General features: G+C 35.0%; 1 protein-coding gene across 1 annotated transcript; it reads right to left on the reverse strand.

The window, feature by feature from the left end:
- Positions 1-11,060: 11,060 nt before the first annotated feature.
- LOC141711102 (protein CUP-SHAPED COTYLEDON 3) lies at positions 11,061-14,244 on the reverse strand. The gene is made up of 3 exons (XM_074513540.1): positions 13,924-14,244; positions 12,984-13,267; positions 11,061-12,015 (listed from the first exon to the last, which is right to left on the reverse strand). The coding sequence occupies exons 1-3, from the start codon at positions 14,123-14,125 to the stop codon at positions 11,209-11,211; spliced, it is 1,293 nt and encodes a 430-aa protein (XP_074369641.1). The 5' UTR covers positions 14,126-14,244; the 3' UTR covers positions 11,061-11,208.
- Between the last annotated feature and the right edge of the window lie 1,875 nt (positions 14,245-16,119).

Below are 16,119 nucleotides of genomic sequence, written 5' to 3' on the forward strand. Positions count from 1 at the left end.
ATACATGTTATCATCATAAAACCAGTAAACACATAAATGAATTAAACATTTTTCGTAAGTAGTTCTGATACCATTGATGGGTTTCGAGCACATAAACGCAACGAAAACAATAATTAAAAATGTAAAAATCGGAATTTTCGAAACTCACCGCAGGATCCATGCGAAAAACATATATTTAATTTGTAGATCAGATTGTTTACCTTAAGAAACTTTACCAATTGGTTGATTAATGGAGATCCAAAACTTGTTCAATCACCACGCATCCCGCTCTCGCGATCTACGCTCTCGCGATCTACGTTCTATCGGTATCCACACGAATGCTTGAACTCAAGGATTAGATGTGTACTAGTACAAACCAGTTTCTTCTTGCTCTCTCCATCTTCTCTCTTGGTGGCTAGGGTTTTAGTAAAAGTCTTGCACCCCAAAAAATCAGCCACACAAGAGATATTATATAGAGAGTAGAAAAACGAATTATAACTCTTAATTAATTAGGAGTTATTATTAATTCGAAATTCCTATTTGAATTGTAATTAAGTCTCACCTAATTATTTAACAAATAAATTTCATAATTAATATTAGTATATTCGAATATTAATATTTATCTAATTAATTAAGTCATACTTAATTAATATTATAAATAATTCGAATTACTTTGATATTATTTAAATCCAATTTACATTAAATAATCCTTCAAGCATTCTTAGTGTGTGACCCTATAGGTTATTATTACGATGGCAACGAATTTTAAATCTAATTTAAAATCGTAAACAATGAGCGACATCTAGTAATACATCATTGTTACCCAAGTAATAATAATTGAATCGGTGATCGATTAAACATTTTGTGAATAATGTACAATGTAATATAATTCCTTTAACCAAATATTATAGATTAAACTAGAGGCATGTAATGTGTCATCCTCATCATAGTTTAATCCAAGTTTCCTTGATCAATGAGTAGACTATCATATCAAATCAATATTTGAGCATGACCACGCATTTCATAGTCTAGCTCACACAAGAGGCCAATAATATCACTCCTAAAATAGGAGGGTTAAATCCCATCTAGATCATTCATATTTCTCATACGATTCATAATATACCCAATGTCCACTTCTATCATTACCCGGTCAAAGATAACTTTTAATAGAATCAATGTATATTAATTCTCGTATAAAAATATAATGACTTCAGGTCTAAGGACCATTACATCATTATCACTGTGAGAATTACTTATGACACAACAGACATGTAGAATCTCACATTGGGTCTGTTCAGCACCATGTACATATACATATGCCTGTGTTTTTTACTTTAGTATCATCATACCTATGATCAATGAGATGTGATCATCAGTCAACAAACACACCAGTCTTAATGCATTATTATTGTCCCTTAATAATAATACTCGACTAGGGACCTTTAGAAATATTGATACTATTCTCATAATCTCATTTCTAAGTCACGTACTTAGAGATATAGAATTGCATATCATATTCCAAGGACATTTATTAATCTAACATTTATATCGCAGAAAATTAAGAATTAATAAATTATAAAGGGAATAATCGATAGAACATAAACATTAATAATCTTAATGTATTAAACTAAAACATCATAGTGTTGTCTCTAGGGCACAAACACTAACAAATATTGCCTTTTTTAAATAGAGATTTGGAAGAGGAAGTCTATGTCAGTCAGAGTCCTGGTTTTAAAGACCCCAATTTTTCAGAATATGTTTACTATCTTTTAAAAGCACTATATGGATTGAAGCAAGCACCTAGAGCCTGGTATGACACTTTGTCAAAGTTCATTTTAGAAAATTATTTCAACAGAGGTACCGTTGACAAAACTCTTTTCTTTAGAATTGTTAATGGCTCTAGTATACTTGTTCAAATTTATGTAGATGATATTATATTTCGCTCTACAGATGAAAAACTTTGTAAAAAGTTTGTCAAACTAATGCAAAGTAAATATGAAATGAGTATGATGGGAGAACTAACTTACTTTCTTGGTCTCCAAGTTAAGCAAGTTAGTGATGGAATATTCATTAGTAAAACCAAATACATTCATGATCTTTTAAAGAAGTTTGATTTAATGGATTGCACATCTGCAAAAACTCTCATGGCCACTGCCACTAAACTTGAAATAACCACAACTGAAAAGTCTGTAGATATTTCAAATTATAGAGGCATGGTAGGTTCACTTTTATACTTAACAACCAGTAGACCAGATATAATGTTTGCTACTTGTATTTGTGCTAGATTTCAAGCTGATCCTAGAGAATCTCATTTAGTAGCTATTAAGAGAATTTTCAAATGTCTCAAAGGAACACCAAAACTTGGCATTTGGTATCCTAGAGATTATGGTTTTGATCTAACTGGTTATTCAGATGCAGATTATGCAGGTTGTAGAATAGATAGAAAAAGTACAACAAGAACCTGTCAATTTCTAGGAAACAAGCTAGTGTCCTGGTTTAGTAAGAAACAAAACTCAATTTCTACTTCCACAGCCGGGGCTGAATATATTGTTGTTTCTAGTTGTTGTGCACAGATTGTATGGATGAAGAATCAACTATTGGATTATGGTCTACATGTGGAAAATTTTCAATTTTTCGTGACCACACAAGTGCCATTGCTATTACTGAAAATCCTGTGCAACATTCAAGGACAAAACACATTAACATCAAGTACTATTTTATTCGAGACATGTCATGAATGATACTGTGGAACTTCATTTTATTCCAAATGAGCAGCAACTTGCAGACATCTTTACCAAGCCACTTGACGAGTCAACTTTCACTAGGTTGGTAAGTGAGTTAGGTATGCTTAATTACTCCTAAGTTATTTTAGTGTCTAAGAAATTTGTAATGCAACCAGAAATAAATTTGATTTTTTTAATGAGATGAAATTTTGGCTAAGTCAAAATTTGCATCTCGACGGATGTTCATTATCCATTGAAAATGAATATCCGTTGAATTTCATTATCTGTTAAAAATCAAATATTTTCCAGGGTACTTTATATCTCGACGGATAATTGTTTAATATATATCCGTTCAATTGCTTTAGTCATTAATTATATACCTCATCCGTCGGATTTACTTACAGTATGTATGTATATGTCGATGGATAATCTTTAGAATATCAACAATTTACTGTATTTTAAAACGGCTATTTTTGGCAATTTTTATTGGGTACTTTTGTGTACTTATAATTTATTTTATTATTTATTTCTGAGAAAGTATAAAAGCCCCTTTAAATTTTTCATTTTACTTTTATCTTTCTCATTATCATCAAAGAAACTTTTACTCTCTTCATCTCCAAAATTGGCACCTGTAGTCAAGATTATGTCTCAGTCTGGATTTGTCTATGAGAAGAACAACTTCTTGGTACTGGTGGACAAGAACATTGCTACTTCTGAGCACTATTACAAGATGATGGACTTCATTCGCAATTGAAAACAAAGCTATGCTTGAGTCTCCAGTAATCTATTGTGAAGTTGTGGAGCAGATCTGGACTACGGCTGTGTACAACTCCAAGGATAAAACCAGTACCTTCTCTCTTAAAGGTAATGATTACTGCATTATTATAATGAACTACAAGCTTGCTTCCATTTGCCTAAAAATAACACTAATGTTCCACACACAGACATAGATGTGAGCACCATGCTTATGTCTATGAGCTATTTCTCAATCCTGCCAAACTAGTCGAGATTAGGAGAATGGGCCTTAGAAAAGAATGGAGCTTTCTCTGTGATTCTTTTATAAAAGCCTTTTCTGGTAAAATTAGCAACTTTGATGCAATTACTTATTCGATGATTAACATACTCTATATGCTTTTGAATGACAAGTACTTTAATTTTAGTAACTATGTCATGATAGAATTAGGGTATAAAGTAGGAGATATCAAGAAAAGGTCAAAGAACATATATTATGTTAGGTTTCTTATGATGCTAGAAAACCATGTTTCTAAGGACCTCTTGATTGAGAACCCAACAAATAAGCTTGATTGTTGGGTCTAAGAAAATAGGGTACTTGCTGATTTGAACATGAACAATCTTCATAGTGAAGTGGCTCTCAACTATCTGCCAATCATGCATGCACCTCAGGTAAGTGAGGTAACTATTTCTGTCAGAACTCTTTCCCAACCTCCAGTTTCTTTATATTCAACTGTGGTTATGGCATCTGTGACTGTGACCAAACAAATGCTTACCTAAGGTACAAAACCAAAAACTTCTAAACCTAAATCGAAGAAATCACACTCTAGTTCCTCTCAAATGAAACTAGTTTAAAAAACTACCACAACACAAGAGGGGAGTGTGAAGGGTGATAAGCAAGGTGAGGGATATGGTGAACATAAAAGAAGCCCTAAGGATAAGGTGAGAGATGTTAGTGAATCCCACCCTAGCCACATCACAGTCTCCCAACAGGCTATGGTGATTAATAAGGAAAGTAGCACATTGCTAGTTGCATTCTCCCAAAAGGATGTAACTATTGAAAATAGCTCATCTCCAAGAGCACAGAACAAAAGAAGTAGGGACACTACATACCAAACTCAAACCTACATTAGAAAGAAGAAACTAAAAACTTTGGGGAGTCATAGGGTGCACACATATTGCCAACTGCAGTTAAAGACTCAGTTAATGCACCATCTCAAATTCAGGTTGATGTGGGTCCAATAAATGTGGAGTCACAGCCAAATTCTCTGACAATTGAAACACCTCACGCACACAATTCTCCCACAAACTCACTGGATGTGGATATGATAAACACATCAATTCCTGATTCTCCATCTTTGTATCTCATGGAGGAGCCAAAATCTAAAGCAAGTGAGCATCATCTTATTGATGATTTGTTGGCTCACTTGCCCTTTCTTTCTGAAACCACTGAAAAATATGTGCATAATCTCAAATCAATCACCACATATTTAACAGTAGTTTCAACTCCTAACTCTGTCATTTATACCTTCTCGGCGGATATTCCTCATCCGTCGATTAGTGATTGTTTCTCGACGGATAAGCTTAACATCAATTTTCCGTCGACATTCACAACTACTATTCGACGGATGTCTCTCATCCATTGAAAGTCTCTACACAACCTGATATTTCAAAAATTATGACAAATGTAGATGACTTAGTAGTTGTAAAATCACTTCTAGGATTGAGGGAAGGAAGTTATATGAGTGAGAGGTTGGGTTGCTCCCAGGAAAAAGGAGAGTTAAAGAGTGAACAAATGCATTCTAGTTCCTCCAGCATGGCAAAAGAAAGTGAGAAGAGTCTCACTTTAGATGGTGAAGGTGAGGGTGTGAGGGTGGGTAGCCAAGGGGATCCCTTGATGCAAAAATAGAGAGAAAATGAGATAAAGGCAGGTATAGAAGAATGGAAAGACCCCATTGGTAGTGAGTTAATGGATGTCAATGATGCAGATAAAGAGAAACTATTTCAGCAAAAATATCAAGTTGTTCTAGATTCTGTCTCTTTCGATGCTGAGGCATTTACTTACCATGTTCTAGCATATCAGATTCTAGCTAAAAAGGGAAATGAGGATATTGAAAAGACTCTAAACTTGGTGCACACTACAACTTCTATGCTAAGGGCAAAGGATGCAATCAATTCTCTTCCACCTACAGCTGGTGATGATTTTGACTATCCTTCTGGTGATTCAATTGAGGATGACTCTTTTGGAGAGGATGCTGAAGAGGTAGGCAGGAACATAGGGGGAGATCCAGACACTCTAGCCTGAATGTTCACAAAAGACTGCAACTATCATCATTTCAAATCCACACTGTTCAAGCTCATTCATCAGACTCAATCTTCCATTCAAGCCACCAACAATGTCAGCACCAAAAGTCTTATACAGGCCCATCCTGAGTCTCTTCAATTGCATAAACTTCAAGCTCTCAAACATAATCAAGTTGTGGATAAACTCAAGCATTCTATTGATCAAGTCAAGGAGGATCTCAATAAGAGATTGGATTCCAAACTTCCTGAGTCAGCCATGCTATATATACACCAGAAGCTCAGGAATGAATCTGACTTGAATAGAAAAGTTAAGGATTTGGGTTCAAGACTGTCTAAAGTGGAGAACTCAATTGCTCAAATCCTTACCAATCAACAAACTCAAACTCTTCTACTATATCAACTGGTGGCAGCTCAAACTTCAACCCTTGCTATACTTGATGCTAACAAAAAGGGGGAGAAGAATCTAAATGTACTAGTCGGTAAGGTAATAGTTCTAGCCACTACCTTCACAAAGCCACCAATGTTTGACAACATTAATTTGATTAACTTAGCAGTGGTTGAACTCAAGCTGAAAGAGCAAGAGAAGAAAATTGATGAAAGAATTGAAAAGGAATTTGGTCCAATTGCCAATCAAGACAAATCTGTGAAACACTCCACTCAATTGAGACCAATCTTAATAGATTAAATGAAGTTGGGAAACATGGAAGGAGGTCAAACCTCATCTAAAAGACATCAACAGGTCTTTGAGATTTTGAAGCCTAAGAAACACTCATAAAAAATTTAAGCAAAAATCCAATGGACCAATTCTCTTTAACTCTTAAACCTGATGAAAAGAAGCTGCTTGGTCACTCTATTACAAATAAAAAGAATCCAAGAGACTCAGTTTTGAAGAAAAGGATAGCAAACTAATTTGTGTGATAGCTGGACAACTCAATTTGGAGAAGCCAAAAGATAAGAGAGATAGAGGCTCAAATATCAGAAAAAGCAGGCTAACTTAGAAGCAAAAAAACAAGCTGAAAAGCCTACTACCAAGTCAGAAATTGAGAAGCCTGCTGAAATTGAGAAGCATGAGGAACCAGAGCAGAAATCTATAAAAAGGGTAAGGGAGAGCCAAAAGGATGCTGATATTTGAAGAAAAAAGGGAGAACCAAATCTAACTCAGTCTACTACCACAAATCAACCAACTATGCCCACAATAAAGCAAGTTGAAATCAAGGTTCATCCTGGTGTGAACTTTCATGGTGAGTCAATGATTCCCAAGGATGAACCAATAGACTGGAAAACTTACCTATACTTGAGCTGAACATCCCAATTCCAACTACTTCAAAAATAAGAAAAAATACTGCAAGCAAGCAAGCAAGAAATTTTCAGCCATTAATCTTTACCTGGATGAGATAGATGAAGTAAGAGCAATTGATGCTCACAACAGACTCCCAGAAAGGTTGGTGTTCATGTACAAGGGTGGAAAAGAAATTACATAGACTCTACGGAGGATTCTCAATGAAGGCTACACTGTCTTAGTTAAAGTATTCTCTGCAATCAAGAAAGATTTTGGATTCACCAAGGTGGCCAAAACAGAGATACTTAACAAAATCCAACAAATAAGACAAAGCTGGAGAGACCCAAGTGCACTACCAAGAATCTTAACTATTCCTTACACTGAAAGTAAAGTGCATTTGAGGCCATACTGGTTAATGGAGTTTAGAGATGAAATAAATAACAGAAGATTCTTCAAACTAGAAGGCCAACTAAAAATATCAAGCAATGAGACTCTCAAGAAAATGCAGGAGATGTTGGATCTATTTAATGTAGATGAATCTGAGTTCAACAGACAACTCCAACACCAGATAGAAGAGAACAATGAGAAGCTGGGAAAGAAGACTAGACACTCAAGGAAAAAGAATTGATTTGCTCAGTCTAGAGGAGCACCTTGAACAAAGCTTGTGAGATTTCTGTGAACTTTCTTCTATCAATTTTCAATAAAAATTGTTGCACTTATTATTTTTATCTACTATTGAATGATCGTTTTGTATAAGGTGTTTTGTTATCATCAAGTCCTCCTAAATTTATGCCTACAATTCTAGTAGACATAAATTGGGGGAGATTGTTAGGAATATGTTGTAGGCTTGATGACATTTCACCAAAATACCTTAGTAGATTTAATTAAGTGTGTTTGTAACTTTCAACGGATAATCTTACTTTGTCATCTGTTGAAAGAGTAACTTATGTTTAAATAAATTTTTGTAGCACTTTTCTATATTCTGTAATGTCTTAGAGAATTAGAGGTTGTAGAATATTTTAAGCCATGTTGACTACTAGAATGATATGCAAAATATGTTGGCTAATTGTAAATATTAGATGTCTTGTAATTTTGCATAAATGAAATTATGTCAACTCCTGTGAAAATACTTTCAATGGATGATTCTACAAGGCTTCGATGGATGACTCATGATACTCTCAACGGATTAACCATTAGAGACTCAACGGATAATCTACAAAGTCTCAATGGTTAAAAAATTCAAATAGCAGTTAAAAGCGACTTGACAGTCACATGGGTTGATTGTATACAAAAGGAACATGACAGGCTATTTGCAGGTTTATGAGAACAAAGAAGTATTTCCATTTTCATGCTTACTTGAAGAAATACAAAGATGATGGATAAAGAGATGAAGAAACATGTGATTAGACTTTGACATTTTATTTTATATGTTTGTCTTTTTCATATGTAACTTGGTAATATATAAATCAATAGTAGCAAGTAGAATATTTATCGATCTAACTGAGAAATCATAAAAGGTACACCTGTTAGGAATTTCTCTGTTCTTTCTTTGTAACTTTACTTGTAAGCAGCTGTGTGCATTCTTGCATCACAGTGTTACAATCAATATATATCTCTGCTGGAAAAGATAAATTCACCAGAAAGTTTTTAAATCTCCGTGTTTAATTACTTTATGTCTTGAATACATATATATTTCAATTCCGCACACTTCCATATTCAAACACATATATATTTTGGTAAAGAGTTTTCTTAATTTCCAAAAGAAACCAAGAAATTACATTCAACCCCCCTTCTATAATTCTATTATTTATTTATTTGGGAATAACACATATCATCTTCAGTAATTGTTGGCCCGGTTAAATTGGGCTCGTCCATTCTCATACGCTTCGGATCAATAAATAAAAGCCCGTCATTATCTTGACCCATAACTTTCCCTCATTCCTTACTGTTATTTAAACTGGAGGTATCTCCCACCTTTAGCGCCCAATCTGTTTCCTTACTTAAAATATCCTCTCCTTGATTCACTCTAACTGATTCCACAGATGTACCTGAATTATATGGATCATTCTTATTTGTCGCACCAATTTTAGTAGTCACTTTCCCAACCTTTTCATCTTCTTTCTCCATCGTGCTTGACTCCGGAGCTCCGCCCTGCCTTAGCCACTTGGAACCCATCATGTGATACCACTGCCGTATGGTCTTTTGATCATCTAAGGTGACGTGTCAAAGATTTTTTCACAAAATTTGTCACTGTGTCCTACAATTCCGCATATGAAATAGAACGTAGGGATGCTTCCATACCTGAAAGATACCCAACACTAGTTAAATCATTTTTCCTAAGTTTCATCCTTCTCTTGAGAGATTTGTCCAGCGATATTGTACTCTAACTCTCAGAAATTCCCTCCATACATCCACAAAATTATTGTCATCATTTTCCACAAAAACGCCTATATAATTTCCAATATCTTTCACTACCCTCATTAACGTGAAACTTGGACTCATAACATACAGTTGAACCCAAATGTCTAGCTTATTTAATTCCACTGTGCGCAGATTCTCTCTTTCCTTCAGCCTTTCAATCACCAGTTGGAATCTCCCACACGTCAATGGTCTACCATCAATAACCCTTTTAATGTCAAAATTTAGCTAATTTGACCATAAAAAAATTAAATATGATAGATAAATTGGAACGGAGGAAGTAGTTAATAGCCGAAATAGAGGGAGTAATTGATTATAATAAAAAGAATGGCACATGATATTTGTTGAGACCAATTTTGTTTGATAATTTTGTGCGATTGACATTAAACTCCGGTATTCCATGATACAATGTTTTTGTGCTTCTATCCGATTGACCCTAAACAAGTATTCGAAGATACGATGTTGAGGCCCTTATATTGAGAAACGTGGACTTCTGAAATGTGGAGATTCTTTATACAATGTGGGTGTATGGGTTAATCATAATGAACCTTCCTGGCCTGTCTAGTTGAGCCTTACTGGTTTTGATTATTAGCTATAATCTCTCAATCTTTTAGTAATTTCTAAGTACTTCTAATTATCAATCAGCTTTCAGGCTTATCTAGGAGTTTTCTGCAAATGTACTATGTCTTTACCTTTCTGTGTCAAAAGCACAAAAAAAAGTAGGACAAACCTTCGCCATGTAATCAAAGTTCATCTTAAAGTATGCAGGTAGAGGCTGCTGAGAAAACTAAAACTAATACTAAATCTTTTTACTTTTTTTATCAGGAGGCTGAAAGACTAGAAAACTAAAGACTGGAAAGTGCATTTAGATACAAAAGCATTCTGGAAGCAAGTAAAGCCATCTTAAAAACTTGTGACACGTTAATTACCTTGTGTATAATTACATGTGATTTAATCAAGAACATGAGCCAAGAGCAATCATTCTCCTCAAATATCACAACCAGAAGCAGAATAGTATAGTTAGATTGATCTCTTGATCATAATTTGGGTTGTAATTTAAGTCTAACTTAGTGAATTAAACTTCAAAATCAACTTGTATCAAGTCAAATGCATATAGACTATGTTCTAAAACTATTTAAAGTTCAAACCTTTCTAATTCTACCTAAATATTATTTCGAGCTGTAATTCGAGTCGGGGTCGGGGCTCAGATGGACTTGAGCTCATACACAAGTTGAGTTCAAATGCAATTGCAAGCTCGTTTAGTTAAACAAGTCGTGTCCGAATTCGAACTAGTTCAGTTTTCGCAGAGATGGGAAGGTAGGCAAAATCCTACTAGCTACTACTACTACTCCCCCTAGCCACATACTCACTGTCACTGGTGCGCATGCATGCATGCAGACATGGAACCCACCTCCATCCCATCACCAATCAATTATACATAAAAATAAAATAAGTAAAAAGTGACGTCATCATAAATATATAATCCCACTCGAAAATGGATATATAATGTAATATATATTCCCATCAGTGTCCTATCCAACAGAACACCACCTCTCCCCTACCACCAAATAGCTTTGAAGTTTTAATAGTATCACTATCATCATGTATGGGTACTCTTGGAGACATTAACATAAAGTCACATAAAATGTACTTACTTATATACTATGTTATAACATTAAACCTAGAATCCTAGAGTTACATGGCGGCTGCAATTAAGCTAATGCTAAACAAGATCTGCAAATGGTGGGGTTAACTAAGATAAAGTAAGTTACATTAAAAGTGAAAAGGCCAAGATTCTCCTGCGGTTATTTTGCTGGGAGGATCTAGCAGCATCTGCTTAAAGCCGGGCCTGTTGAAAGGCACTGGTACTCGTGAACAGGATGATGATGATGATGAAATGGACATTTCATTATCTGCACCATAAACTTGGAACCCACAACTTACATTCTTATGATCATTATCTGAACTACTTCTGAAAAGTAATGGACTTTGTTTGTAATTGGGAGCCGGAGTGTTATTGTTTTGGTGAGCCTGAGCCATGATCATGTCATATTCAGCACAAGTAGATACCGGGTTGCGAAAATCAGGATAAGTAGAATGAGGTGCCTGGAAATGCGAAAAGCCCGACTCTGTCTTGCAGATTTTAGGAAATGGAGCTTCTTCTTGCTCCTTGGAACAATAGTAATCCTGGTGTGGCAGGAGAGTCTTGAGAAGTTCGTTGTCTTGTTTCATTTTGGTTTTCGATGTTTGTAGACCATTGTTCGCAGCCAAGGCGCTGGCTCGTGACACTGCCAGAGCAACTGATGATGAATTGGTTAAGAGAGATTTAAGGTGGTCTGTTTCATGGGGGATATTGTTGATAAGTAGTTGTGTTTGGTTTTGGTTTTGTAGGGATTGCAGTGTTTGGTAAGGTTGTAAAGCTAGAGCTGATTCTAGTTTAAGAGTGTGATCAACCAACTGTGACAAAGATGAGTTTGAAGCCTCTTGCATGTAATTGCTGCAGCTGCTTTGTCCCCGGAGAAGCACTCCGTTTTTCTTTTCTCCCATTTTTTGAAATATTCTGCAAATCACCCATTCCTCCTGTAATATTAACAAAAAATTATCATTATTATCACCACTCTAAACTCAATAAACACACTTCTTGAAAACAAAACAATAGTCACTCAGTTTAGTTACAACCGCATTTGGGCGTAACTTAAAAATTACTTATAAGTCAAAAGTACGTATAAACTTATACGTTACTTCGAAGTTGAAACTACAAACGAGGTAGATTCAAAACAAAAGAGTGGTAACAATAATTAGAGACGCACAAAAAGAAAGCAATGTACTAACATACCCATATCAAAAAATTAACATTACTTATAAATGTGTGACAGTGATTTGTAAGCAATGTGACATAAAAACCTCAATCACTTAGAGCTAGAATGTGACTAGACTCTGCATAAGTTAGTGGTTTTTGTGGATAAAAATTTGATTTCAAAGAACACAGATTAAATCCTTCCTACTACTCATGCAGTCACAACATGTAACTCACAATTTCCCGTGCCCCAAAAAATAATGTCCACAGTTAAAATGAACTAGGCACTAGCAGCAGGTAAAGAAACACACCAACACTTTACACACACACACACAGTGATGAGTTGCAGTGTTTTGTAATTTCAATATATTCTTCTACACAAGAATCCTATATCAAAGTTACCTAATATCTGCAAATATCACCAAATCTCATATAAAGTCAACTTGTAAAAGGGACAGTTTAAGGAGGGTTTACAAGTTGAAGTGTACACTCCCATGTCCCACAATTCTTTTTTTATATGTTTTAAAAGTATTAGCCATATTTGCTTATTAAAGCAAATCAAGTATTTAATGTGTTAAGTTTTTCTTAACAATTGATGTTAAATTTGGTACGTTTAACATAATAAATTGTGATCGCTAAACACATAGTGCGACAAAAGGAGTATGAAATGCGAAGAAATTATCAAATTACCTTACAGGTGTGACCGACTTACATAGTGGAATGGAAGGGATATGAAATGTGGAGAATTTACCTTACACGTGTGACGGGAGGAGAAGTCACCGTCAAGGCGATATTCATGCATGACCCATTTAGTCTTTTCACCTCTAGGAGCTCTGCCTTTGTAGAAAACAAGTGTCTTCTTCATTCCAAGAAGTGTAGCATTAACAGCACCATTGCTGCTGTAAACTTGTCTGTCTTTCCCAGTTGCTTTCCAATAACCAGCTCCTGTGGCTCTATTTGTTCTTAACCCTGTTGGGTATTTCCTGTCTCTTAAGCTGAAAAAATACCATTCCCTCTCCCCCATTTTCGCAATCTCTGTATCATCATTAAATCACATTCATAAATTATTATTCCAAATCTTCGAGGCATTCTGGACTTAAAAACATATTTTCTAAAACCCGGGGTTAAAAAAAAAATTAAACAAAATTTGATAGTTTGTGGAGTTGCAACATATGTTAGCCCCCTGGGTTCCGCCCTGTTACTGTACTTGTAATTTACATATGGACTGAACACATGTTACTAAATAGAAAAAAAGTTCAGTTAAAATTGAATAGCTTATAATGTGTGTGCAGTAACATAGTTTGTATGTCTTAGCTAGATTATACTCATGTATCTTTCAGATGGTTAGTACTGAAATTATTTTTCTGCAAAAATGAGATACTTTTGCTTTCTGGCAAAAGTGAATGGCTGGGGGGAAGCTTTTGAGATGTTAATCATGCATTCATGCTCCATAACTATTTATGTATACCAGAACTAAGTACTAACGAGTACCATGCATTAAATTTCTGAAATACTCTTCAAAGAATTCAATGTTTCTGAACACACAGCAAAATAGACTTTGTCCTTTAAAGTTTACCACATACAAAATGAGAACTAGAGGAAGGACAAGTTTAAAACTTTAGACACACTTCCTATACATTGTATGTTTAGATATGTGCATGTGGTTAGAGTAGATAGTTGGAAATATGTACCAGGGAGTTCCCAGGGCTCGCATCTGTTGAGATCAACTTCAGCAATGTTAACACCACAGAAAGTGCCATTGAAGACCTTGGAAGCTAAGTAGAAAGTTATGAGCTCTTCATCTGTTGGATGGAACCTGAACCCTGGAGGCATTCCTTGCTCATTCATCTCATTTGCATTCAGTTCACACATTATTTCTTCTATTCCCAACATCTCTTCAACCTCTTTTTCTGTTCTTTTTTCTATCAAATACAGAGAGATAGAAATTATAATGTAGTAGATAAATAAATGAGAGGGTTTTGAAATTATGTAGTAGATGCACTGAAACCAAAAATGAAGGGAGATATATGTGTGAGAGGGGAGAGATACATCAGATAAGGGAGGAGATTTGGGGTCATAAAGGCTGTGACAGAGAGGGTACAGTAAAGTCTTCTAAATTAAGTAAAATATTATGTAAAAATTAAAATAAATAAATTAAAAATTGAAAAGGAAGAATGGGTTAAATAAATGTATGCGTGTTAGTGAAAGCAAAGGAGTCAGGCTTTTGCTTTCATATGATGAGGCAGGCAGGGAGATGAGAATCTGGTGATAGACTTAACAAAGATGAACAGGATATATAGTTTACTTACCCTATATGTTTTAGGTAGCCCTTAAAATAGGGGTATTACTCCTAATAACTTTATTATGTGTAGAGTGTGAGGTCATCACTATTCACCCCCCTATATGATCCTTAGCTAATCCTTAGTTTGTTTTTTGCCATGTTTGTGCCTAGAAGTAGGATACTATTAATTTAGCCTAGGCCCTATGTAATAACTATACTACTACTGGTGTGTATAAGAAAAGCTCAGTTTTTAATAGCATTAGCATGCAGTGAATTGGAGTTTGGTGCATATGATATGATGATAATATATTGAGAGGATTACGATGAGTCCCAACTCCAAGTAGTCATGTTACATGCCCACTGTCTTGTTACTGCATGCTACAATATTCATACTCCCGTGTAATCAGGTTAGCACCAATTTAGTACATTCATTTGCACACGCGTGCACAACGGGAATATACAGGTGCCCTTTGGATGTGATGATGAAAGCACTTCTAGTTTCTGCAGTCATTTGTAGGGGACTGGTGAAGTAACTCGCAAAGATCATAAGCCACTTTTTCAAAATATGTATACTTCTTGTTTGTTTTTAATTACTGAATTTGATTTTTTTTTTGAAACTAACCCAAATTTTGATTATTGTTCCTAATTAAGCAATTGTTTAACGTAAACCACTTAAATAGGGGCGGCAATATTGGGAATGACCCCAACAGAAATTATAGGTTCTCCAATTTTTTTCCCCAAAAACTTTTCCAAATGCTTATGTGACATATAACAGATAACAACTTTTCTAAATATAATATGAGACCGCGTGCATTAATATGCGCTCACAAATTAAGATATTACATATTTTTGCCACATCATTTGGTGAAAATTTTGGGTAACCTGGCACTACTCTGACCCGAAACCTGGCCCAAATCCGACTCAATTTATAATCTGATTTACTGAGAAAAATTTAAAAAATGAACAGAAGACCTGTGCAATTTAAAAATAACGTGAAATGACGTGTTTAAAAACACGAACCGAAACCAAAATTGCCACCCCTACGCTTAAAATCTTGTACCTTTTAGACTGTGTGTAATATAGTATAAATGTATTTTCCACTAATAATGTTACATGTATTGTAATACAATACAAAATATGATGCTGCAGTATGTTGCACTGTGGAGTGTAGATTGTGTAGTACAATAAAGTGGTCTAAATTCTTAGAAATGATCCAGAAAAGATACACCTCTTTGTAATTATGGAATTTTTCTATTTTTATAAATACGCCACATTATTCCTTTTATATTAATATGTGTTGTCATGCTTTAAGTTAGTAGTATATTAATCTGGTTTACATGTTGGATTTTGGACGCACATATATCACCTTTTACTTGTTTATCTTGATCATCAATCAACACAAGAGCACACACATTACGACCATGTTGAAACAATAATACCACTGCACATAGCGATACCAACATTTAAATGTCGGCATAGTATGGATCGTCAGTGGAACAATACAAGAGAGAGTATGCGGAGGTAACTTCTACGCAAAATTACTTTGAAATTATTAATTCGAGTGTAATCCCATTTGTAAAGGAAAAATTCATTTAGGGTCTTTCTA

The sequence above is a fragment of the Apium graveolens genome, chromosome 3 (assembly GCF_009905375.1).
Source record: "Apium graveolens cultivar Ventura chromosome 3, ASM990537v1, whole genome shotgun sequence".
Classification (NCBI taxonomy): Eukaryota; Viridiplantae; Streptophyta; class Magnoliopsida; order Apiales; family Apiaceae; genus Apium; species Apium graveolens.

Excerpts from the sequence above, each read along its gene's own strand:
- LOC141711102 (XM_074513540.1), bottom strand. The coding sequence starts at position 14,125 with ATGTTGGGAATAGAAGAAATAATGTGTGAACTGAATGCAAATGAGATG. Across the intron at positions 13,268-13,923 it reads CGAGCCCTGGGAACTCCCTG|AGATTGCGAAAATGGGGGAG; the intron begins GTACATATTTCC and ends ATGATGATACAG. Across the intron at positions 12,016-12,983 it reads CCTCCCGTCACACGTGTAAG|GAGGAATGGGTGATTTGCAG; the intron begins GTAAATTCTCCA and ends TTAATATTACAG.